The following is a 26,901-nucleotide window of genomic DNA, read 5'->3' as shown; positions in this document are numbered from 1 at the left end:
AGGGTGGATGGCTGGGCTGCTTACAATCTAAAGTGAAAGGAAGGCGGTAGTGAAATGGGGCAGAAGCTCTTTGCTCTCTTGAGTTACCATCCAGTGGATTCTGACCCCGGCGGCCCCACGTGTGCAGAGTGGAACTGGCCCATTGAATCGTCAAGGCTGTGACACTTCAGCAGATCATCCAAACTCTGTCCTGAGGGACCTCTGGCTGAGTCCAACAGCCAAGCTTCTGGCTAGTAGTCAAGCACTTAACCACTGGTACCACCCAGAAGCCCCAAAAGGAAAGGAAGGAGGTAGTGAGATGGATCTAAAACTCCGGGGTCATGTAAACCAGTTGCTGTGAGTTTATCCCAGTTCACAGCAACCCCATGTCTGTCAGAGCAGAACTGTGTCCCAGAGGGCTGCCGATGCCTGGTTTTTCAGGAGAGCACTAGGTCTCTCCTCTGAGGGACCTTGACATGGACTTGAACCTCCAACCTTTCAATTAGAAGCTGAGCACATCAACCAATTGTACCATCCAAATCCTCCCTCTGCCCCCAGCTAGCTGTGTGGCCTTGGACAGGTTACTCAACCTCTCCCTGCCTCAATTTCCCCATCTGCAAAGCAGACATCATAATGGTACGGTGTGGTAAAGAATTTAACCTTACCCAAAGAGAAGTTCTGCCCTCAGCTTCTGGGAGGTCATATCTAGGCCTTCAGAATGACTTATATGACAGGAGTGTCTTTGTTTGCCTGGGAACCTTGGGCCATGCCTGATAGTAACAATGTGACTTAGGATGAGAGCTTTGGTATCAGTTAGACGTCTGGAAGGACTAGAGACTGAGATCAGCCACACAGACGGTCAACCATATCTACATGATGGAGTCACATTAAAGATTAGAGATCAAGGCTCTGGTGAGCTTCCCTGGTTGGCAATACTCCACATGTGTGAACACACATCAGTCAATGCCAAGAAAGTAACACTTTCCTGATTCCATGGGGAGAAGACAATGGAACCTCCATGTCTGGAACTTTTCTGGACTCTGCCCCCATGCACCTTTTCCCTTGGCTGATTTTACTCTGTCTCTTTTGACTGTAATAAACCCTAACCATGAGTATAACCCACCACTCATCTGTCAGTTTGTCGTACTGTGGTGGCTTCAATGTTATGAGTATAACAGCTTTCCGTAAGCTCTATGAGTCTTTCTGGTAAATTATCGGACCCAAGGGTGGTCTTTGGGAGAATGCAATTGATGTGAGAAGTGAAGACAGTCTTGCAAACTGCCCCTTAACTATCCAGACACCAAGAGCTTAGGGCTGATATGAAGGTGAAAGGATGTAGCCCATGTGAAGCACGTTGATGGGCTGGTAGCTAGCACTTGATACATTTCAGCCATGTATCATTGTTATTAAACCTCCAGAAGGTGTGAGAAACTCATCTCCTGCTTCTCCCCCTCTCCAGCCACTGCTCCTGGGACAGGGTCCCCAACTCCACCCCTGCACACACTGGTCCCTTTTCCAGGAACCCCCTTCCCAGCCTCTGTGCACTTAATGAATATCTTCCTAAACCAGCTTTAGGAAGCCACCTCCAAGAAGACATCCCTGATAAGCTCTTTATATGGCATGTCACCTTTACAGAACAGTATTGAAAGGGGTACTGTTAACCCTATTTCAGAATTGAAGAAATGGAGGCCCAGAGAGGAACATGGCTTGCCCAAGGTCTCAAGCAGCTAAGTGGAGGCACTGGGACTAGCACCTGGGTCTATCGGTCCTGAAAATAACTCCAGTTCCCTGTTGTATCGCTGGGGGCCTGGCAATAGCCTTCCCCATGGCCTGTGTCCCTCCTAAAAAATGTCACTTATTACTTATTCCTTGGTGACTCTGGGCAGGATGTGACACCTTTATAAAGACAAAGCTGTCCCTCCTGCAAAATGAGGGGGCTGGACAAACGGACAGTGTTTGCCTCCCTAACTGTGGCCCCCTGGCCTGGGAGCACCTCCCCTACCTCTCTGCATAACCCTCACGAGGCCCAGCCCAGCCCCCTACGTGGAGATGGGTCATTGCCAAAGCAGGGATCATGAAGAGGAAGGGATTCTGGGGAGGAGGGAAAGGAGTGACCCAGGCCAGGCTCAGTCCCAGCTTCTGTCCCAACCCCCTTCACAGCCTGGGCCAAGGGTGTGCAGTGGACAAGCACAGATGGGGGCCAGCTGCTCCAGAGGCCTGGGCTAAGATAAGAGGGGCTTAGCTGGCTCAGGCCTTGGCATGACTGTCCTAGATTCTTATTGGAGAAATAAAAGCCCTTTTCATAGTTAAATGGTTCAGTGGGCTTTGGGAGGGACTATAGCAGTTTAAGGGGTGTATAGGCTGGGGATGAAGGGTTTGGCTTTGGCTGTGCCAAGAGGGGGCATGGTGAGAGATTATCTAGCCTCATCTTGCTAAAGCCCAGAGAGGGGCAGTGACTTGTGAAAGGTCACACACTGAGGAACCAGAGCCTAGAACTGGTTGTGCTTCCTTCCCCCTCCCCCACCCCACCTCCCAGCCATCCCCTCCAACTCAAAGGGTGAGTGGCCAGGCCAGAACCCTGCAGAGGTCAGTGGAGAACACATTGTGTACAGGTTCCCTGAAGAGCAGCGTGACTCCCCAGTTCCCCACCCATCCTGGACAAAGCTGAGAACCACACATCGAATGCAGCCCCTTCTCTGCTTTGAAGGGAAACTGAGGTCCAGAAATGCCAAGGAACATCTGAGATGACACACAGTGGGCTTGCAGAGAGCTGAAACAAGAACTCGTGCCCCTGACAACCCAACTGAGTCTTCCTGGCTGATCGTGTTGAGGTTTGCAGCCTTCTCTGTATTCTTTAAACTGCAGGCAGACACCCCACGCCCCACAGCTTTGCAATTAATAACCCCATAATTGGACTTCGCCTATTATCAACTCTCTAGCTTGCCATCTAGTGGTGGAATTGCAAGCTACAGCCTATTATTGAATGAGGTCCAAGACGGATGCTCTCAAGATAAATGGAAGGGCTTTGAATGTTCTGGGAAAATTTACCTAAGGAAAAAAAAGGAGGCAACCATCCAAGCCTCTCTAGGGAGCACTTCTAAGATCCCGGGCCCACTCCCAAGTCACTCCTTCCCTGGTGACTCTGGGCAGGAATCTGGAGGACAAAGCTATAAAACAAGAGAGCTAGACAAACAGGCTTAAAAGGCTGCACCTGCTCTAACAGCAAAAAGGTCCTGTTATTCATTCAATTATTCATAAGTAGGAATGTATCTTAAGGTCTCTTTCCAGTGGAATGTTGTGTGGTTTCCAAAACGGGGGTGGTGAGGGGGCAGGGTGTTTCTGAGAGTAAGAACCATTTGTTGACTGAGAGGAAGAATCAGGCTCTGGAGCAGGAAATACCCACTACGCATACCTCGGGCCCACACTGGGCCTCCCAGCGATGCCGGAGCAGAAGGAGGCCCCTGAGGGGACTCCCAGCTCCACCCTGGTCTTTCTGGCCACTGGGCCTCCGTAATAGGAGCCTGCAGGAGCACAGGGGATGGTAGTGCAGGTCGATACCTGTCCTCGAGAGAATGAGTGGGCCGGCACCATGGGCCGTGCAGAGTGACCTCCATGGCCAAGCATGGCTTAATGAGTTCCTCGCAGAGCGGCAGAGGTAAGGAAGGAAGCTGGGCAGGAGACGCCCGCCCACACCCGTGTGCACACCTATGTGGTCTCAGGTGTCCAGACCCCACCTAGAGAGACACACACCCTGTGCCCTTAGATCTTCTCATCCTCAAATGCCCGTTGCTGGTCAGATCACATGGCCCAATGGGAGGGTTAGAATATGGGTAGTAGAGCGTTTTTTTTTTTTTTTTTTTTTTTTCCATCTGTAAAGTGAGAATAGCCCCGCCTCCCTCACAGGGTGATTGTAAGGCTCAAGAGAGATTATATGGATGAAAAAGCTTTGGAAACTAGAGGCTGAGCAGATGCCAGTGCTTGCTATGATAAGATAACCGCTTCTGATACTAGGTGGGCAGACGGATGGATGGGTGGGCTAGCAGGTGAATGGACCAATGAGTGGTGGGTGGGTGAGTGAGTATGGGTAGGTGGATGGGTAGCTGAGAAGATGAACAGTGGATGGAAGAGTGGATTGGTAAGTGGGTAAATGGGTAGGTAAGAGGGTGGGTGGACACATAGCAGGTAAGTGGATTGATGAGTGGATGGGTACATGAGTAGATGGATGGGTGAGTGGGGATGGATGGACGTGTAGATGGATGAGTGGGTGGGTAAATGGATAAGTAGGTACATGAGTGAGTGGGTAGATGGATAGGTGAGTGAGTGGATGGATAGGCAAGTGGATAGATGGATAGACATGTGGATGGATGGATGGCCAAGTGGATGGGTGGATGTGTGGGTAGGTTGGTAAATGGATAAGTGGATGGATGTGTGGTTAGGTAGATAGATGGGTGGGGTGGGTGAGTAGGTGGACGGATGGGCATGTAGGTGGATGGGCAGATGGGTGGTGGGTGAGTAGGTGGATGGGAAGCTGAGTTGGCACACGAGTGGTGCCTGGGGACTCACACCCCAGTGAGATGCTCCATGATGCCCTCTTTCCAGCTAAGCAGCTTCTTTTCACGGCCCTACGCTGGCAGTCTGTGAACGGTCCCCCAAGGAACCCTTTGTCCCTGAAAAGCCAGACTCCCCAGCATGTTGGAATCCAAGTTCTTTGGGGACCAAGAGGCATGTGGGCCACCCACCAGTATCTTCTTCCCAAACACTGGGCCATGAGCTCCAAGGAAGCAGGCCCCCCTTGGTCAGGCCACCATAGGACTCCTGTGCCCAACACAGGCACTAGAAGGTGTTGGTCGGTCTTTTTGAGTGAATCAATGGAAGGCCAGCGAGGTGGGCCAGTGTCAGGAGCTGGGACAGGGCAGACTCACTGGGCACACGGTTGATGGCTTTGAGAGGTCTCAGGACACGCACGGTGCGGATGGCCGACAGGTTGATGTTCTGAAGGTCCAGGGAGTACTCAACCATCCTGCAGAGAAAGTGGGGGAAAGGCAAGTAAGGGACATGGCAGGAAAGGTGGCCAGGCCATAGAAGTAGCTACAGGGGTCTCCAGGCACCCACAGAGTACCTGGAAAAGGTAAGAAAAGGGGTTAGAACCCCAGCTCTGCTTCAGTCAGTATGTGACCTTGGGCTGTCTCTCTGACCCTCTGTCTCTTCCTCTGTGAAAGGAGCCTGCTAGCATCTGCCCCCTAGACTGCGATGACTCCAGTAGACACACCTAATGGAGCAAAAACAGCCTCTTGGATGCTCACTCATCCGGCCAGGCCACTCCATGAGCCCCAGCTCTCAGAGGAGGAGACTGAAGTACCAAGCGTTCCTTCCCCGGGCTGACCCCGGAGGGTACCTAGGCATCAGAGTCATGTCATCAGGGGTCGTGATGCCCTCACTGCAGGCAAAGGCCTGGGTAGACCCCTTCCTTCCACCGCCTCAAACCCTTGGGAGCCCATCAAGCTAGGGTTAGAAGCTCTGACGTATAGATGAGAAGGCAGGGTTCAGAGAGGGGACACCAGATGCCTCAGGCCACACAGCAAATAGATAAAGCTCTCCCCAGCTCCACTCCACCTGGGGCCAGGCATCACAGTCCACATCTCTGGGGACATGGTAGGCGCACTGTGCTTCATGGTGTTTGCTCCCTGACCCCTTTGCCTGCACCTCTGAGTCATTGCAGCCATGGAGGAGGAGTGGTGAGGGCTTGGAGGCTGGCTGGGGCAGAGATGCAGCCCCACAGCAAGTGGCCAAGGCCCAGAGTGCCAGGGGCAGGAGTAGACCCATCCTATGGGAAATAAAGCCCCGGAAGGTCAGGCTATGGAGCTGCAGGACTGGTGTAACTTGGCATTTCTGGTCTCCCTGACCCCTTCCTGGGCAGGGCAGCTCTCCTCCACCACAGCTGCTCAGCAAGCTCCCTGCTAGGTGTCCAGGCTCTGGACTCCCTGTGTCAGGCTCTGCCGATGCTGTCCCTTCTGTCTGGAGCACCCTCCCCTCATCTCTGTCCATGAAACTCTACACATGCTTTAAGGCTCTGTGTGGATGCCCCTAGAGCCCTTGGGCCCACCATGAAGCAGGCCTGTCTACAGATCCGAGGAGAACTCAATCTCGCTCCTACTCCAGAGCACCAGCTGGGCAGAGGAGAGATCCAAAGGCAACCCTGGAGCCCTCACCACTGCCCTAGTGCTCTTCCTTGGGGCCTTGCCAAACACATGCCCCTTCTCATCCATGCTCAACCCACCCTGCAGCTTTCAGAGGCAGTCTGCCTCCCCCAGGAAGTCTTCCTAGATCTTGTGCAAGGGAGTTCCTTGTGCTTCCAGACCCTACCATGCTCAATTGCTACTCACCCCCAGCCAGACAGATAGGACTCCGTGGGCTGCGGGAGGTGCTAGGGCCTACAGCCCAGCCTGACCCTGGGCGCCCTGAACCTTCCTCCCTGCGCCCTGCACCCTGGAGCCCGGACACTGGTGCCAGCTCTACCTGTCAACCATCATCAGCAGGAAAGAAGGCATTTCCAACACACCATGCAAACCTGTCCGGTGGTTGTGAAGCCACCTGCCCATTCCCACTGCTTGAGGAGTAATTGCACGAGAGTGCCTTTGCCTCCTAGAGCCTGGAGTGAAAACATTCGAGCTCTCTCCTCTCTCTCTCACACACACAGCCACACACTTGTGCGCACACACACACACACACCCCCTCACACACTGTACATTCCTCCCGAGCCTCAATTCAGATGAGGGGAAGTAACAAAACAGTGGCAGAGACCTGGAGCCTGAGACAGAGCCCTGGGGTGAGGGAAGAGCCAAGATTAGGAGGGCAGCCAGGACAGCAGCCGAGAAGAGAGGGTGAGGCTGAGGGGCCCAGGGCAGTGGGAGAGGGGCAGCGAGGGAGCAGCCCAGTGAGGATTTCGCGCGTGGGTGAGCCGAACTGTCATTTTCATCTTTTGAAGAAAGCTCTCCAAGCACCAGGGAGATGCGTGTGACGGAGGTGCTGCGGGGGTGGCACACACAAGCATACAAACAGGCGCTCCCGCTGGCACGCACCCGCCACAGGCCTGGGAGAGTCACCCCACAGCAGGCAGCCAGGCCCAGCCACAGACGGCCCACCCGCAGCCCACCAATCCCACACTCTTCCACCCTGGTTCTCTGGAATCCGCCAAGGGGGATGGGCACCAGCCCCTGGCGAGGGCTGGGTCCTCTGGGGCTCAGTTTATGCTTTGCTGCGGGAGCTCTGGTAGCATCCTGCCTAAGGCATTTGACTGCTAACCAGAAGGCTGGCGGTTCAAACCCACCAGCCACTCCAAAGAAGGAAGACTGGGTGATCTACTTCCGCAGAGATACCACCTCAGAAACCCAAGGAGGGGTTGCTATGAGTTGGGTACAACTTGATGGCAGTGAGTTGAGGGGGTGCTAGAGGTGGTTCTAGGGGCACCCTAGACTGAACCCGGTCCTTCAAGAACTCAAGGGTAGTCAGTGGGCTAGGGGAAGCTCAGGGCACCCAGGGAGACCAGTGAGGGGCGACTTCTAGAATGAAAGAGATCAAGGGATCAAGGTTGACTTTCTGGGGCAGAGAGATATGTCATTCACCAAATAGGGGAGGTAAAGTTGGCTGAAGATAAAGTTAGGTGTCAGGTATGGAACTGTGTCCCCAAAAGATATGTGTTACAAATCCTAATCCCTACTAGACATGGAGATCAGGACCTCTGGTGGTGCTGTGATTAAAGCACCGAGCTGCTAAACAAAAGGTCAGTGGTTCGAACCCACCAGCTGCTCCAAGGGTGAAAGATGAGGCACTCTGCTTCTGTAAAGATTTACAACCTGAGAAATCATATGGGGCAGTTCTACTCTGTCTTGTGGGGTTGCTGAGTAGGAATTGACTCAACGGCAGTGGACTTTTTATTAATCACTCTGGTGGCGTAGTGCCTAAGGCATTTGACTGCTAACCAGAAGGCTGGCAGTTCAAACCCATCAGCTGCTCCTCAGAAGGAATACTGGGCAATCCATAGAGATACCACCTCAGGAACCCAAGGAGGGGTCACTATGAGTTGGGATCAACTTGACAGCAGTGATCTTGGCTTTTGGTGTTTTTTTTTTTTTTTTTTTTTTTTTTTGGTAGATAGGCAAAACAGTTAAGTGCTCAGCTGCTAAGGAAAAGGTTGAGGGTTCAAACCCACGAGCAGCTCCAAGAGGAAAAAGACCAGGCAGTCTGCTCCTGTAAAGATTCCAAAAGAGAAAAACCCAACCCACTGCCACTGAGTTGATTCTGACTCATAGCAACCCTACAGGATAGCGTGTAACTGCCCTATAAGGTTTCCAAGGCTGTGATTTGTACAGAGGCAGACTGCCACACCTTTCTCCCTCGGAGTGGCTGGTGGATTTGAACCAACAACCAACAACCTTTAGGTTAGCATGTGAATGCTTTAACCATCGCACCACCAGGGGTCCTCTAGGAAACGCTGCTACGGGGTGGTTCTACTCTGTCACATGGGGTGACTCAACAACCCACAACAAACCACAAGTGGCCCCTCACTGGTGTCTCTGGGTGCCCTGAGCTTTCTAGGCCACTCAACTGGCCTTGAGTTCTCAGATGTAATCCCATCTAGGTCAAGGTCACACTGGCGTATGGTGTGTCTTCGGCCAATCAGTCTTGAACAGGAGCAGCTTAGGCATAGACGCAGCAGATGCAGGAGATGGATGCCATGCCACGTGAAGATTGCCAAGGAATCCGGAAGCTGAGAGAGACAAGGACCTGAATGTGGACTGCGAGCCTCTGCCCATCAAAGCCACCCCCGGTGGTATTTCTGTCACAGCGGCACCAGGGGACTAAGAGCGTGGGGCTGGGAAAGGTGGCTGCCTAAGCCAGGGCTTCCCAGGGCAGCATGGGCTCTGGGCTCTGACGGCCTTGAGCCCAAATCTGGATACCAACACCATGGTGGATAAGCCACTGTACCTCTGGGCACCAGCTCCCTCATCAAGGAAATGGGTAGAACCGTGCCCACTTCACAGGGTCCTTATAGGTTAGTAATCACTGATACTTACTGGATGCCAGACACTTCACCTTGAACTTGCCAAGGATTTCGTTTTACGTGGATCTACAATCAATGCCCACAGAAGCAGCAGTCAAGAAATCAAAAAGACGTACTGCACTGGGCAAATCGGGTGCAAAAGACCTCTTTAAAGTGTCAAAAAGCAAAGATGTCCCTTTGAGGACTAAGGTGTGCCTGACCCAAGCCACGGTCTTTTCAATAGCCTCACATGCATGTGACAGCTGGACAATGAAAAACTGATGCCTTTGAATTATGGTGTTGGTGAAAAATATTGTATACCGTGGACTGCCAGAAGGATGAATAAATCTGTCTCAGAAGAAGTATATCCAGAACGCTCCTTGGAAGCGAAGATGATGAGATGTCAAGGTTTTGTGGATGAAAAGCTGAGGCTCAGAGAGTTAAAGTAACTTGTGCAAAGTCACATCCCAAGCTTGTGGCAGAGGCTGGCCTGGGAGGCCCAAGCTCCTGACCACTAACACAATGCAGGGGGACGCAGCGGCGGAGCACTTAGCACACCCCTAGCGTGAGGAGGCTGACGTTCCATGAAGCTCTGATGCACTCTGAGGGGCTCCCCTAAAGGAAAACAGGTCACAGCAATGAGGCCTTTGTAGCCACCAGCTTGTCTGAAGTCCACCCGCCCTATTCATCAGTAACAGCCCTTTGGCCACCATACCAGCTGCCAAAATCCTGCCTCATCCACTGGCTCAAGAAACAGCAATAGGCTGGTCCCAGAAAAGGGGTGGTTGCTGATTGGGCAAGGGTAGGCACCAGACCCAAGGTTAGACCAACCACAGGCAGTCTAATGGGAAAAACTCAACAAATAGGAATAAAGGTTGTGGGCTGTAAGCCAATCAAATGGGCTACCTTGATGCCTGGGGCTGGAGGATAGGAAGGGGCAGGCCTGTGAGAGCAACAAGGGACCCAATTGGAAGAGCAATAGAGACAAGGTGACGGCTGGTGACTGCTGCCCTCCCAGTACAGGACCCATCCCAACGCCGTGAGGTTTCACAATAGACGAGGATGAATGTTTGATTGATAGCGGATGGATAGATAGACAGACAGAGAGTTCTAATTATTATCCTGTGTTACCCCGTTTGAGCATCCCTACATCTATGACCATCTTCTGCCTGGTCCCTGACTCCCTCTTCCCACTTGCCACTCAAGTTCCACTTTCCCTCTCCAAGTAACCTCCAGATCCACAGACTGAGACTTTTGTTTCCTGTTGTTGTTGTTTCAATAATATTTTATTGTGTTGTTGGTGAAACTTACATACTAAATTAGGTTCCCATTTGCAAATTTCCACACAAATTGATCAACAACGTGATTCCCATTCTTCATGTTGCGTCAACATTCTCTTTAATTCTGTGCTGGCTGTTCCATTTCCAGGACTCTAGTTTCCCTATCCCTTATCGTCTCATCTGTGCCTTGGATTGTGTTGACCTTTGGGGCTCATTGATGGTTTTTCAGTAAGGCACCGATCTAACAGGTAATATCGTGTATTCTGTGTGTCACTCTGCTTTTCTGCTAAAGGGGATCTCAAGGAATCGTTTTGGTTGAAGGTTTAAAGAGTGTCTCAGGACAGTAGTCTCAGGGAGTCCTCTGGTGAGACTCCAAAAAAACTAAACTCACTGCCACTGAGTCCATTATGACTCATAGTGACCCCCTTTGGGTTTCTGAGGCAGTAAATCTTTACGGAAGTAGTTTTCCGTAGCCTAGTCTTTCTTCTGCGGAGTGGCTGGTGGGTTTGAACCACCAAGTGTCTGGTTAGCAGTCAAATGCCTCAGGCACTGCACCACCAGAGCGCCTTCTGGTGAGACTACTGGTCTCTTAAGCAAGGGGCACCCCCCCTCTCCGAGTCTGTAACAAGGAACTAGAAGGAAACCTCCACAGCTGCCCTGCATAATTTCCTCTCCTTGCTCTGATCCTTCCCTAGTGATACCACCTCAGAAACCCAAGGGGGGTCGCTATGAGTTGGATTCGACTTGACGGCAATGAGTTTGGTTTTGGTTTTACTCTGATCCTTAAGACCGTGTCCTCCCTCAAACCTCTTTTCATTCACCCCTCTCTGCTCTGGCTCCTTCCACACTCTGTTCACTCCTCCTGTCTCATTTGGGTTCCCCCAAAACCAGACCCTAAGCCAGTGACTCCAGACTGGAGTGGAGTTCATTGGGAAGATGATTCCAGAAAGCACAGTGCGGGAGGCGGTGGAAAGTGAGAAAAGCCCAGGAAGGGCTGCTCATGAGCAGGTAACCACTGTGGGCAACTGGGGCCCAATCCCACTGGGGACCCTCGGACAGACTATAAGGAGCGTGGCACAGAATTGTACCAATGGAGGGCGGGAGGCCAGGCCATTAGCCCTCCCCCACTGGTTGAGGGACAGCTCCCCGAGGTGCAAGAGAAAGCCTCCAGACAGAGGTGGGAGGTGTCGTGTGCAGGGAACTGTCTGTGATGCAGGGGACACTTGGATGGGGTGAGGGAATGTGGGATAAGACAGCAACAGCACAGGCCAGTACAGCGTCCCCCACAGGACACTGCTGGGTGCTGGGTGTGCACCTCTCTCCTCTGCAGACCCCATCTTACTCCTTTATACACCCCCAGCACCAGGTGCAACGCCTGATACACAGTAAACGCTCACAGAATAGAGTTAGCATGAATAAGGCATCCCATTCTTTGCTGAAGGTCACCTGTGATGGAAGGAACTAGCTTCTCCACCCTTCCTCTTCCTCCCACCCTGGATGCCAGCTGTGGGAGCTGGGCTCCCCACCCTCCAAAAGAGAGAAGTGAGGAAGGGGCTGGTCTGTGGTTAAGTAACCACCTGGCTGACTTCTCTCAGGCCCCAAGTAAGACATCACTTGGGGGAGAAATTAATTCCTAATTACACAGTTACTTTATCACACAGCTTCAGTGCTAAAAGTCTAAAAAAAAAAAAAATCAACAAAAACCCCCACTACCTCCTGCCAGCTCCCGAGTGCCTAATTAGGTAAGTAATTTTGCTTTAAAGTAAGCACTTCCGACCTGAAATCACCCCAGGAAGAGTGGCTGAACTCAGTTCCTGGGCTGTCATCTGGGGAGAGGGGCCCCAGAGTTCCAGGTGTCCATGCCAGAGGTGGGAGCAGTGCCCGGGGCTGCGTAGGGAGGTGGACACCTATTTTTCAGGGCACACCCCCACTTATTCCAGCCAAAGAGCTTCCCTTCTCCACCGCCAGTTCCCCTGGCTTCCACAAGAGGCCCAGAGACCCAGGTCTGGTCCACCACAGGGCGTCATACTCCCACCCACCGTGATTGGTTCAGGATGACCATATGGCTCCAGGTGGGCCAATGAGGAGCCCAGCCCTTGAGCTGAGCCCCCTGGGAAAGAGGTGCCTTCTTGCTGAGATGCCGCCTGGAAACCTGGAGGTGCTGGCAGCCATGTTGTCTCCGCTGTGGCCTGAGAATTTTGCCAACACCAAGGAAGGCCAAGACAAGAGCTGGAGAAACAGGATCCTGACCATATGGTTGGAGCACCTGCCTCTCACTAAACCCAAATCCCAGCTCTATCTGTTCTTTTCAGTTATTATGAGCCAATCCACCCTCTGTGTGGCTTGGGGCCCATTTGAATTGAGTTTCTGTCACTTGCAACTCAGAGCCCTGGCTGATTCCAGAGGGTTTCCTGAGCACTTACTATGTGCCAAGCATTTTACACATCTATCCTCAGATCTGGTGGCATAATGCCTAAGGCATTTGACTGCTAACCAGAAGGCTGGTGGTTCAAACCCACTAGCCGCTCCTCGGAAGGAAGATTGAGCAATCTACTTCCATAGAGATGTTGTTGTTGTTGTTGTTGTTATGTGCCGTCGAGTCAAACCCGACTCATAGCGACCCCTCCTTGGGTTTCCGAGGCAGTATCACTACGGAAGTAGGATTGCCCAACCTTCCTTCCGAGGAGTGGCTGGTGGGTTTGAACCTCCAGCCTTCTGGTTAGCAGGCAAGTGTCTTAGCCAAGGAGGGGTCGCTGTGAGTTGGAACTGACTTGATGGCAGTCAGTTTGGTTTTTTGTACCCTCTGACCATTTTCCAACAGTAGGATTATGACATCCACTGCAGAAGTAACAGGTTAAGAAAGTTTACACGACTTGCCTGAGACACACAGCCAGGTAGTGGGGGATGCAAGAGCTCTGTGTGATTTATTCCCCCCCTCCCTCACCCACCAGCTTCAGCAAGGCAAGGGGCAGGCCAGGCCACCTCCTATCTCAGGAGCACCCCACCCAGCTGCAGCCTATGGACAGGGCTAGCATCCCTGGAGGCTGTGCGGCCCAACGGTTAGAGCATGGCACCAGCCTGCCTGGGTTTCAATCCCAGCTCTGCCACTTACATGCTGTGTGATCTCGGGCAAGTCACTGAACCAAGCTCACGGCGGGGTGGAGAGGAGTCAACGTTCACATACACATTCAGTGCTTCGAGCACTGGTACAAGTAAGTGCTGATGAAGCATGAGTTATTTTCATCCTCAAACCTACTTTACTGCCTTAATTCACTGAGCCCATGAATCTCATGATGCTTGTTCAAACCCCTTCTTGGATCCTACCACCTTCCAGAAAACGCTAGGTGGCACGGACCTCCAGAAGTTCACCACCACCCCCTCTCTGATCTTGTCTCCTAGCTCTGCCCACCACTTGCCCTGCCTCCAGGGACACCAGGACATTTCCAGTTCCCAGAATGCACTGGGCTGCTTCAGGCCCACCTGATTTGCATTCACCAGTCTGGCATGCCTTTCTGGAGACCCGGAGCCCACCACTGGGTAGAGTCGCACTCTCCTGCCTCATGTCCACCGTGTCTCCATGAGGGCACTCTGTCACTGAGGCATATCTGTATGTGTCCCTGTTCCTCAGGGCAGGAGCTGGCTCAGAGACTCAGCTTGGTCTCCAGCACAGAGCCCAGGGCCTGACTCGGAGGCGAGCACCCCATCTGAGCTCATCAAATAAGTCACTTGAGGGATAAGATCAGGAAAATGGGGGGAAGCATTTTAGCTTAGCGCTGACAAGAAGCAACAAAAAATGACTGAGATTTGCCATCTTTCCAGGAAATACCCCACCCAGGAGATGACTTCTATGTGCTGCTGATAAAAATAGGGTGTCTCCTCAATCGTTGCAGGGGCCCATGGGGGCTTTCTTAAAATGTAATTTAAGATGTAGCTAATGGTGGGGGGGGGAAGCTGAGATTCTGGAAATCGCAGATCAGCTGTCAGGAGGCAGTTACGATGACTCAGCCTTGTGCTGGTTGATAGCTTGATCACCAGCCTATGTCAACCGATGTCCCAGCACCGAGCACGTAGTAGGCGTTCAAGGGAGGAAAGAGAGAGGGAGGGAGGGAGTCGTGAAAAGAGGGAATTAAAGAGCAATAATAGTAACCCTTGAATTTGGCCAGCACTTATCATTTACAGGTCATTTTCACCCACGGTTCCTCACACAAATCTTATGAGACCAAAAAGAGCAGAGGTTATGGGGCCCACCTGACCCTCCAAAACCAACTCAGGTCAAGTTCAGAGTGAAGAAGAAGCTTAGAGGAAGAACGCCTGGTGGACCACAAAGTCAAAGGAAGTATTGTATAGACAGATCCCAAACCAAAACACCATACCAGGCTCCATCAGGTTGACTCCAATGCATGGTGACCCCAGGTGCGTTGGAGTGGATCTGCGCTCCATGGATTTTGCAGTGGGTAATTTCTCAATAGATTGCCCAGCCTTTCTTCCCAGGACCTTGAATCTTTTGGTAGCTTCTTTCTACAAGCCCTCCATTCAGGGCACTCCACTTCAGTGACTATCTCTGCGTAGGGTTGCCAGATAATACACAGGGTGCCCAGTTAAGTGTGCATTGCAGATAAACAAGGGCTAGTTTTGTAGTATATGTTTATCTTAAATATTGCATGGCACATGTTGCTTATACTAAAAACTTATTTGTTTACCTGAAGTTCAAATTCAACCAGGTGTCTTGTATTTTTATTTGCTAAATCTGACAACCCTATCTCTGGGTGGCTCCAGTCAAGTTTCATGACTGGCCTCTGTCCTGGCGTGAATGCAGTGACTTATCTATGGAAATCAGTCAGTGCCTTTGGCAATCGGTTTTAAATTGCTGTATGATCTCCCACAGCTGACGATGGAAACTGGACGGTGAATAGAAACTCCTCACTGGGGATGTGGCCTTATTTGGAAAAGGTCTCTGCAGCTGGAATTAAGTTAGGAATCTCAAGGTGGGTTCACTCAGGATACCCTAAATCCAAGGACAAGTGTCCTTGTAAGAAGAGGAGAACACACAAAGAAGGTAAAGTGAAGATGGAGACAAATTTGGAGCAAACCGTTTACAAGCCAAGGAACGCCAAGGCATGCAAGGGACGCTCCCTCAGAACCTCAAGGAGGACCCAAAAGCACCTGGATACGAAGTGCCCAGCACAGGAGAGGCTCTCAGTAAACATTAGCTCATCATAGCTGTCTATGCTTTGTGCCTGCCCCACCTCCCTTCTCAACTTGGGGTATCAGCAGGGAGATTTTCAAGGGTCCACTCCTCCCCTCAGGCCACGTGGTGTGGGTCGGGCCCACCTCCCATTCTGAGGCAGGGGTGGGCCTTGACCAAGGTCTGGCCAATCAGAGCTCTGCTGCCCCTTGGCAGCAGTGATTGGCTTAGGCATGAGCATATGACTAAAGCCAGCCAATCCACGTCAAGAAGGCTCAGTTCCAGGACTCGTTTGAATGGCTGGGAATGGGTAGTCTTTCTAGCGAACAGGCGGGATTAAGCCAAAAACCCGGAGCTGCCCACAGCCAACTTGTCACCTGAGAGGAGAGCTGGTCAGCACAGAGAAGGGACCAGTTGAACTGTGGGATGGAAGCACACACAGTCGTGACATCTTGCAGGACTGTGGAGGGAGCAAACACCGAAGCCAGATACTCCTCCTCTTTTTAGATAAACTCCCTTAAACCAAGTTAGGTGGGTTCCTGTCCCATATAACTGACAGCCCTGTCCAATTCATGCCTGGTGTGTGACTCACCCAACTGTGTCCTGAGGATCTCTGGTGACATCACCCTGCCCTCACCTATGGTGGCTACCACTCCGTTTCCATGGAAACAGACCTAAGCAGGGCCCATGACCGTTTCTCCCATCCTGCTCCATAGGCAAATGAAAAAAAACATCCACACCAAGATTCCCACTGGAACCTTCCCGAGTCCACACCAACACAGTGGTCAGCTCAGCTCTGCAATACCTTGACACCAAGGATATGAAACAAACATGCCACAGAGCCTCCCCTGTGCCAGGGTCAGCCAGGACCAGCCTCTGAGGGACTCCAGAATGATGATTCAGCAGGACCCTCCTCTGAGAGCCCCAGGTCCTTAGGGAAGACTGGCCTGTAGAGTCGATTCTGACTCACAGCGACCCCCTTTGGGTTTCTGAGGTGGTAAATCTTTACAGAAGTAGATTTCCCAGTCTTCCTTCCATGGTGTGGCTGGTGGGTTTGAACCTCCAACCTTCTGGTTAGCAGTCACATGCCTTAGGCACTACACCTCCAGAGCTCCTTCTGTAGAATGTAGGATGGATAAATCAGGTGTAAAATCAATGAAAGGGCCAACGGGTACCAGGCATTGGCCTTTGGATAGGCTGCACTGGTTGGTATTTGCTTTAGATTTCTCAACAGATCATGGGCCCTGCACTCAGCTCAGGCAAAGCTCTGGAGATTCTGAGCAGGGCTAGGAGACAAAGAAGCTGAGCCAAAGAAAGAGAAATGTGGCAGACTTAAAGCTACCCACCAGTGTGCATTCTCCCTCCTTCTACTCGTTTTCAGCTTTCCTGGACTCCCTTGTGGCTAAGGTTGGCCACAAGACCCAGTTCTGACCAAAAGTGTTAGGACAAGAGAGGATTCCGGGAAAGAAAATGTTGCTTTCCTGATCAAAGTGGACAAGCATGGTTGGCATAACCCTGACTCTCTTCACCCTTTCTTCCTGCTATCAGTGCAGACATGGTATCTGTGGCTTCAGCAGCCACCTTGTGCTCAAAAAAGAGAGACCTAGAAAATTGCAAGGATGTCAGCCTCCACATCACAAAGCCATCACCCATAAATGAAGACCTCAGAACTTCATGTCAAAGAAAACAAACAGGATTTGCTTGAGCCACTGTTGGCTGAGTTTTCTGTTACCTGCAGTCAAACGCATTCCTTACCGATCTACCCAGCAATTCACACAGAATCAGGACCCAATCCTAGCCTACAGGGCCAAGCTCCTTGGGTTCCATTCCTGGCTCTTCCCTTACCAGCCCTATGACCTTGGGCAAGCCACTGTGCGTCATCTATGAAATGGAACTGACCGCAGAGCTAGTCTAAAGGGTAAACAAGATAACACACAGCATCATGCAGCGAGTGTTCAGCAAACCATCAATGTTCTTGTTTTGATCATACCTGGACGGTGCCCAAGAAGATCAGTTCCCTTGGCTTTTTAAAATCCCACTGATGGGGCACTTTGGACGAAAGGAACACTCAGTGAGCCACCACAGGAGGGACGTGCCGCCTGCGCTTTTTATAAAGCGCTAGCACAGAGCTGAGAAACAAGTCTTATTGACATTTTGCTTCCCAAGAGCCTGTGAGAGTTGGGCCGTGAAGCTGTTCCCTGCACTCAAGGTATTTCCAGGGCACAAGTCCTGACCCATCCTCTCCTTCCCACCCCAGAGCCAGGATGCTCACTTACCGAGGTCACTGCTATCTCTATCGATCTCGTTAATGATCATGAAAATTCCAGTGAGGCGCCACCACTGTTCTGTTCACTAAGTTCTCCTACTTGTCATGAGAACTTATCAGATCCTGGAGACAGAAGAGAAGATGGGGCCCCTCCCCGTACTCTCCCCCAACCTGTGGCTCCTAAAACTGGGAGTCATGATCACCACCTTACAATACTCACTGAGGGGACGCTGGGGGTGTTGAATGAACTGGTATCTCCAAAGGGGCCCACAGACCACCTGCATCAGAGCCACCTGGGCACTGGTTACAATGCAGGTTCCTAGGCCCTGCCCACACTTCTAGGGCCAGATCCCTGGACAAGGCCCAGGAATCTGTATCTTAACTTGTGCCCCAGAGATCCTGTTGCTCCTGAAAGTTTGAGAAGCCCTGAGCAGGCGTGCAAGGCTGTGCAGGGGTGTGAGGAAGGGGAGGGTGCAAGTTACCGATCTGCCCCAGCAGCCATCACAGTCGGAAGCTTTCAAGGGCTTAAGGGGGCTCCCATTCCCTGCTCTCATCCAATGTGGGCCCAGCTCAGCCTCATTCTGGAATGGCCCCTCCAACCCTGGTTACCCCAGAGACCAGGCAATGGAACCCTTGGGGAAGCTTTTAGCAGAAGTGCCCGGGATCCTCCCCACAGCTGGCAATGGCCAAGCTAACCTCATTTCATTTTTTTCACTCGGGGGAGGAGGAAAAACAACCAGCATGAGGCACCAAGGGAGATGTATACATAAAGGCTATCTCAAGTTCAACAGGGACATAATTGAATATTTCATGATCCCTTAATGGACAAAGCATAGCAAGGGTTGTGAGGCTGGTGCAGAACTGGGCAGTGTTTGTTCTGTTGTACTTAGGGTCGCTATGAGTTGGAGCCAACTCGACAGCACCTAACAACAACAGGGGACAAAGGCAGAATGTGTAGCTTAACTGTTCAGATAGGGTTGTTGTTGTTGTTGCTGTTGTTGTTATTTGCCATCGAGTCGGACCCAACTCATAGCGACCCCTCCTTGGGTTTCCGAGGCGGTATCACTACGGAAGTAAATTGCCCAACCTTCCTTCCGAGGAGTGGCTGGTGGGTTTGAACCGCCAGCCTTCTGGTTACCAGTCAAGTGCCGTAGGCACTACGCTAACCAGAGCTCCTTTAAGATAGGGAGTGGGTTCAACTAGACACAAAAGAAATGACTACCAAGGCTTAGTTACAGCAGCAGAGTCTCTGGTGAGATGCCACAGGAATGATCAAGCCCAGGAAGTAAATGGAACAAGAGACCAAATCAGGACACCAAGAGGTGACTGCAGAAGGAAATCAAACCAAACCAAACCCACTGGCATCAAGTTGATTCCGACTCATAGTGACCCGCATTGGGTTACCGAGGCTATAACTCTTTACAAGAGTAGATTGCACCACCTTCCTTCCACAGAGTGGCTGTAGGGTTTGAGCCGCCGACCTTCTGGTTAGCAGTCAAACGCCTTAAGTACTACCCCACCAGAGCTCCTTAGGATGAAATCAGTAGGGATAAATACACAGTTTGGTGTCGAGACTCACAACTCAGCTACGGTTAGTTCCACAATAAGAGGGACCAGGCTCTGAGGGTGAGCATGACCTGCCAGCCCCCAGGTCACCACAGTTCTACACAGCACTGGGACATGGGCAACATACCCCCCCACTAGTCCCATCAGAAAGCTGGGGTCCCTTTCCCCCATCATATTGCAAGAGGGACCACGACAGCTGGAATTGAATCCAGCAAGGGTGGCTTCTGGGAATGCTGTCCTTTGAGAAATGGTGGGAGATGCAGAGGACATTTCACCTGGAGAAGAGGAAGAAAGGAGCCACCTTCCAACTTCAGAAGGGCTGTCTTAAGTGTGTCAGTGACAGCCCTCCCAGCAGCCTCTAGGCCTCTGCCCACCTCTCTGGACTCACCACTTAGCACCCAGCCCTGCAATCACTAAGCCTCAACCTCCCCTTCCCTTCCTCAAACACCCATCCCAGGCATAGGGCTCCCTGGAACATCCCTCCCCATCTCTACACCTGGTCAGCGCTTACTCAACCTTCCTTGGGGAAGTGTTCCCTGACCCCCAACCTAACTCAGGTCCCTACATCGTGTCTTCTGTATTCCTTGTGCCAACACTGATCCCCATGTGGAATTTATTTGGGGTTGTCTGTTTTCTCAACTGTGAGCTCCACGAGATCATGGACAGCATCTATCTTGTTCATCTTTGTGTCCCACTGCCCAGCACCATCCTGCTCTGGCACGTAGTAGGTGCTCAATAAATGTTGATTTAGTGAGCAAATGTGTGGATGGATGGTACCATGAGGTGGGTGTCTTAGTGAGACAAATTTCAGCTCAGTGAAGGGGAAGAACTTTCTAGAAAGTTATTGTTGTCAGTCACCGTAGTTGGCTTCATTTCATGGTGACCATATGTATAAGACAACGAAACACTGCCTGGTCCTGAACCATTTTCACGATCACTGGTGCGTTTGAGCCCATTTTTGTGTCTAGTGTGTGGCCCATCTCATGGAGGGTTCCCCTCATTGTCATGCACCCCCTACCTTACCAAACATGATGTCCTTCTAGACTGCCCCAATTTGAGAGTGACGGCCTTGTGGAGTAGTGAGTTCCCTACAGCAGCAGCATGCAAGCAGGGGGGCTGGCCCCTGGGCCCCAGCTAAGTCTGCCGAGCTCACTGCACTCCACTGAAGTTGAAGGCTGCGACCTCTAAGGAACCTTCTAGCTAGGAGCGTCTGTCTCTCCCTCCACAGCTTGAGGAAGGAGCCAGTAATTTGGGGAAGGGGAGGGGCAGGAAGGGAGAAAACACGCTCGGATGTCAAGCCTGTTACTTGGGAAACGAACATTTATAGCACCAAGTCAAGTGGGACTGCGGGGAGCAGGCGGGCAGCTCTGGGAATGAGCCCTGGATGGAGACTGGAGGCCCTCCTCACCCCCATCATCTCAGTCACTTCCTGCTCTAGGCACAAGGGACTGGGAGGACCTTGAGGATGGTGAAGGTCTGGTTCACCTGAGCTCCCAGCATCCAGCACAGGGCTGAGTTCATGAGTGTTCATGACTCTAGTAAAAAACTCCATTGAACCTGACCTCCAGCCAGGGCCAAGTACACAACCTGTGGGGCCCAGTGCAAAAGCAAGCTGAAAATGCAGGGCCCCTTGTTTGTAAATTATTAAGAATTTCGAAATGGTAACAGCAGAGCCTTAAACCGAGTGTGGGACTCTTCTCAACACGGGTCCCTGTGCAGTTGCACATGTTACAGGCTCATAAAGGCGGTCCTGCCCCAGGTCCCCTTCCTTAGCAGGATGCCAGCCTACAGACCCACCCCATCTGCCCCCTCACAAGGACCAAGAGAAACTAACACGCTGAGACCTCATCATGCTGGGCAGCCAGACAGACTCCTAACTCCGCTCGGCTTAGATCTTCGTTTTGGTCATTTATGAATATGATCAGACAGTTGGGAGTCAGGAAGCAACAAAGACAATGTCTCAAGTCAAAGGGCAGGTGGGGTCATCCACAGGAGGCTGTGGGCAGAGTCTGAAGAACAAACCTCTGCTCAGATACAGGAAAAATCATCGCAAAGCTTGGGCATAAGGCAAAGGGAGGGCAGTGTTTCTTGCCCCGACACTTGGAGCGTTACTCAACAGATCCATCTCAGGATTACTGAATTATCGAGGGGAATGCACCTCTGTTTGACTCACCGTTTGCTATTAATTAAAGGTCCAGACACAGTGGAATTACATGTTAATATGTAGACATTTGCCCAGTAGAGATTTCTATCCGATGGAAAAGAGGACCCAAAGGTTACGTGCAGTTTACTACCTGGTCAGTCGTTAGTGTGTCTGGATTCCTACCGAGCTATTGTCATCTCACGTCCTTCCCCAATGCCTTGTTGTCCTAATTCTGCTGATTACCATCCTGCTGGCTCGTCATTAATGAGATGAATGAATCTGTTCATTCTAGATTTGTGCACAGTTCGTTTTCATTTGTAACTTTTGGAAAATGACACCTCGATACGGGCTTACTACAGGAATCAGAAAGGACGTGTAAGAAACCGAATGAGTGTCCGTGGAGACCCTGAGCAGTGCAGACAGTTCTCCCGCTTGGCTCCTAACCGAAAGGTTGGAAGTTTGAGTCGGAAGAGAGGCCCCACAATCTACTTCTGAAAAATCAGCATTGAAAACCCCATGGACCTTGTTCCACTTCCTACTTTGGCGAGTAGCGACTGGGATCTTAAAAGCTAGCAAGCTGCCATCTAGATGCAACGATGGGTCTCTCCTTGTCCAGAGCAAAGAAGAATGAAGAAAACCAAAATTCATGGAAACAATTAGTCCTAGCGACTGGTACACCATCCAATCTGCAGCCTATACAACTATGAGGCCAGAAGAACTAGTTGGTGCCTAGCTACCACTGTCATCCATGTGGAAGGGGATCTATGTAGGAGATCCTTGATAGAGAGGGAGAATAATGTGGAACAAAACTCAAAATCATTTGGAGAAAAAAGAAAGGTGGGGACCAGGTTTGCTGGTCCGATAGAGCCTGGTGGAACCACTGAGACTATGGCCCCTAGCTGCCCTTCAGGTCTGGAATTGAACTCACACTTGTGGTTTCCAGCCAAACAAAATGCAGGCATATGAGTTGAACATTTACCTCAACTAGATACACTCCTTGGAGAGAACAATCATGGGAGAAAGAAGGGCTGCTTATGCACAGGGAGACAGCTCAGGGGGCAGGAGAGTATGGAGGGATGGACACTGGGAAGAGGTAACTATGGGGAGGAAGTGGGAGGGGAACTGTTGCATTGTGGTAAACTGTGGTCAATGTCATGAGACAAAGTATATGGGAACTGCTGTATGGAAAGTGAATTTGCTCTGAAAATCTTCACCCAAATCACAATTTAAAAAAAAAAAAGTCATTGCAAAAAAAAAAAAAAAAAACACTGTGGACCAAACCTTAGTTTAGCTTGACTGGCAAAATAAACAAGGCCTGCCTTGACCACTGTGCTCTTTAAGAACTATCTAGATGGGATCAAAGGAGCTCTGGTAGCATAGTGCCTAAGGCACTTGACTGCTGACCAGAAGGCTGGCAGTTCAAACCCACCAGCCATTCCTCGGAAGGAAGGTTGGGCAATCTACTTCTGTAATGATACCGCCTCAGAAACCCAAGGAGGTGTCGCTATGAGTTGGGGCCCACTCGACAGCACGTAACAACAACGACAACAAATGGGATCAAAGTGACAACAGCAACTGGAAAGATGAGACAGGAACCTTAGGGGACAGCAGGTTTCTGTTAGCGGGGGAGGAATAGCTCAGAAAAGGAGGCTGAGGATGGTTGTGCAACTCAAAGAACTCGACCGACGTCACTGAACTGTACACATAGCAACGGTTGAACTAGTGGACATTTTGCCTTGTAATCTCAATAACAACAAAATTAATTAATTGAAAAAAAAAGTCACACAAAAGACAAGAAAATCCTATTGAGTACAGCTGAACTCTGACGCGATACCAACCAGAGTCTTATTTAACACCAACAACTGATATCAACCGGGTGCTCATTTTGATGGAGGTCCTATGATTGTCCCCATTTCACAGATGAGGAAACTGAGGCGTCGAGAGGATAAGTGATTTCCCTAAGGTCCTACGGTTGGTGTGAAACAGACTCTTCATCAGCTGACAGTGCAGGAGGACGCACGACTTACCAGAAAGGGAAGGAAGGAATGTCTGTCTGTCCAGACCATTTAGCAAAGGGGCATCATTTCTCCCCACACACCACCACTCAGTGTGGTCACTGTCACCCAGAAGCCTGTCTGGAGAGCACCACCTACCCTGCCATGACAATGAAGAAATCCAGGCGGTTCCACGTGTCCCCGAGGTAGCACTTCTTGCCAAAAATGCCCAGGGCCACCATCTTGAGCACCATCTCCATGGCAAAGAAGATGAAAATGAAGTCATCAAAGACCTGCAGGGGGGCAGCAAGAGGCAAAGAAGAAAGAGGCAGTGTGAGATTCAAGAGCGCAACCCAAGGGTCAGAGCCAGGGGGTGGGCTGGGGACATGCGCATGGGACGAGGAGCCTGGAAAGGACCCGAATGGCCCTCATGGGTAGGAAGAGAACCTCAGAGATCCTGGTCCAATGCACTCATCCCACAGATGAGGAAGCTGAGGCCCAGAGAGGGCAACAATCTTGTCCAAGGCCACACAGTCCATTCCGTTTGTTTCCTAAGACCAGGTGTAATGACAAGAGCCCTAGATGGGGCAACAGAGGGGCTCTCCCATATACTGAGCACCGAATAAGTCCCAAGCACTGGGCTAAACACTCAACCTGCATGCTTTCTTTTAACCATCTCAATGACTCCATGGGTAGCCCCATTTACATTTCTCTGAGGAGAAGACTCAGAGAGGTTAAGTGGTTTTGCCCCAGGTCACACAGGAGGACAAGTGACAGAGTCAGGAAAGCCCACATGGAAGGGGCCTTCTCTAAACAGGCCTGACATCCCAGGGGGCATAGGCCTCAGTATGGCCTTCCTCTGTTCAGAAAGAAAACCCCAAATGAGTCCCTAACTCTGGGTGCATGTGAGTGTACATCCCTTGAGAGTGGGCCCGGGTCAGATTCCTCTTTCCAGGCTCAGTGAGGGCTACGGTCAATTCAATTCAGCCATGGGTGCTGAGCACTAAGGTGCCAAGTCCTAGGCTGGGTGTCTGGGACACAGGAAAGAGACATCCTCAGTGAACTCATCACCTCCTGGGAAGCTAGCCTAGTACCCAGCAAGCCTAATGGTCATTGCTTGGCCCTGTACATGCCCTGTACGAGATCAAGGCAGGTGCCTGAGACCCGAGGGAGCTGAGAGCAAGAGGGACACACAGGAGTCCAGCTGTTAGAGAGCAGGGAAAGGTGAGCCATAGGGCTGGGGTTTGGCTCCAAGCCCTGGGGTACAGCGAAGGTCTCAGGCAGAAGAGAGCCAACACCAACTGTGCTTGACTGACTGACAAGGGAGGGATGGGTGCGCCTGGAGCCAGAGCAATCAGGAGGAGACTGGTGGTGGGGTGAGGGTCGGAGATGATGGGGGCCTGGACTAGAGCAGAGGCCCCGGGGGCGGGGCATGGGGCGGGGCGGGGCATGGGGTGGGGCGTGCCTCACCTGCAGGATCTTGCAGCGGTCAGACAGGCAGTCCATGTCATCGCACGGCTGGTACATGCCCAGAGTCGCACAGTTCAACAGGATCACCAGCATGCTGATACACTCAAACCACGTGCACACCAGGTCAAGGACAAAAGGTCAGAGGGCCGTGGGAGCACACCCTCAAATCTGACAGCCCCCACACACCACAAACATGCATACCCCCTCCCTCCTCATCCTCCCTCCAGGGCCCCTCCCTGAATGGGTCATCCTAGGTCTTTAAAAGATTTGGGAGCCAAACCCACCCCAGGGCCCAAACCCCACCAAGCCACCACCTGCCAGGACCTCTCCTCCCCCACCGTAGCTGGGAGCCCATCTCTCGGGACTGTCCCTGCCTCCTCCATTCATAACCACTGCCCTCTCACTGTTCCTGCCTCCCTTCTCTGCTCTGCCCTTCCCGAGCCACGCTCCCCCATCTCTGTCCAGCCTTGTTCTCTGTCCCACGCCTGAGTCAGGAGCCTGCAAAGGGCCGGTTCAGTGTGGGTGACAGTGGCTGGCTGCCCCCACCCTTCCCTTGGCACCCGCAGTGAGGCAGAGCTCACCACTGGGCTCTGGGATGGCCCCATTCACTCCCGGCCCTGCACCAAGCAGGGTGGGGCTGGGCTTCCCACACAGAAAAATCTCCTGCAGCCTTTGAGCTCTAGAGACAATTTCTTCATGCAGCGGTGGGCCGGGTCTCTGAGCACTTGCTTGGAGAGAATGAATGGTCTCCGTCCACACTCCTTCCCACTCCCCGCTCTCCTCACCCCTACTGAGAGCACCTCCCTAGACACCCCTCTGCAGGATCCCTCCACCTAAGCCCTCCTTCCTCCTCCCCTCCCCTTCCCCTCCTGCCCAGTCTCTGAACATCTTTGAACACAGCCGCAATACCCTCAATCCACCAGGAGCCACAGAACGATGGGGGTCAGAGCCCGGAAGGACCTCAGGTGTGTCATTCACGGATGAGACGGCTGAGGCCTACTTGGCTCTCCCAAACTGGCATATGTCACCTTGACTAAACCCTCAGGTCTCAGAAAATCTGTGCCTAGCTGAAAAGCAGTCAATCCAAGGTAAAATGGACTTAAGTCATACAGCATAAATGACTACAGTCAGACTCAAGTGTGAACTTCCAGACCAGGAAGCCTGGCTGACCGTAGAGGCGATGACTAGGAGAGATGCTGCTAGAACTTGCCATATATCACCATTGCTAACCCTATTCAGAAACCGAGCAACAGGAAACAGGGGGGCGGCCCCTCATGCTGTAAAAGCAGGAACGGGAAAAGGTGCTGTGAGTCAGGGGACCTTGTCTGAACTCCAGACCTAGCCCTGATGGGCCCTGGGGTCTCAGGCAAAGCCATTCCTGTCCCAGAGAAGAGCTTCAGTGTCCGCGCAGTAGGACTGGGAGCCTGCTCACTGTCCCATGGAGTTCACTCTGCTCCATCCTCCCCGCAGCAGCAGTGAGTGCTTAAAAATATCAGTGGGTCACCTCCTTCCCCTGCTGTCAGCCCTGCTGTGGCTCCCTGTCTCCTTCAGAAGGTCCTCACCACGGACTGCGTGGAGCTGCCTATGGCCCCCACGCCCCCGACCTCATCCCCTTCCACCCTCACCCTGGCTCACTACGCTCCAATCTTGCTGGCCTCCCTGCCGCTCCTCAGAGGCACCTGGCAAAAGCCACCACAGGGCCTTTGCACGTGCTATTCCTGCTACCTGAAGCTTCCTCCCAAGACCCTCACAGGCTGTTCCTTCTGCCCCTCCTGCTTCATGACCATCTCCTCTGAGAAGCTCCCCCACCAACCTTTCCACTCCCAGTGGCCTTTTTCTTCCACCTCCATGCCATCCTCTCAGGCTTAAGGTCTCAAGCGCTCACCACATCCTGGAACCATGGTGTTGACAGGCTCACTATCTTACTCCACTGCTAGGACACACCCCAGCACAGGGATCATGAATGCACAGGTCCAAC

At 51.9% G+C, this 26,901-nt stretch overlaps 1 protein-coding gene across 1 annotated transcript in view; it reads right to left on the bottom strand.

Moving 5' to 3' along the window:
* The window catches only part of CACNA1I (calcium voltage-gated channel subunit alpha1 I), a 150,729-nt gene that overhangs the window by 82,005 nt on the left and 41,823 nt on the right, over nt 1-26,901 (bottom strand). Inside the window, exons 2-4 of the mRNA XM_007941688.1 lie at nt 24,924-25,035; nt 23,613-23,746; nt 4,902-4,999 (exon numbers count right to left, since the gene is read on the bottom strand). Coding sequence (XP_007939879.1) covers nt 4,902-4,999; nt 23,613-23,746; nt 24,924-25,035 — 344 coding nt within the window. The remainder of the gene's footprint in view (nt 1-4,901; nt 5,000-23,612; nt 23,747-24,923; nt 25,036-26,901) is intronic.

This window comes from Orycteropus afer, unplaced genomic scaffold (assembly GCF_000298275.1).
Source record: "Orycteropus afer afer isolate SDZICR_OR568_19922 unplaced genomic scaffold, OryAfe1.0 scaffold00083, whole genome shotgun sequence".
Taxonomy (NCBI): Eukaryota; Metazoa; Chordata; class Mammalia; order Tubulidentata; family Orycteropodidae; genus Orycteropus; species Orycteropus afer.
Note: the sequence above shows the minus strand (reverse complement) of the source record. Positions and strands in the feature narration are given on the sequence as shown.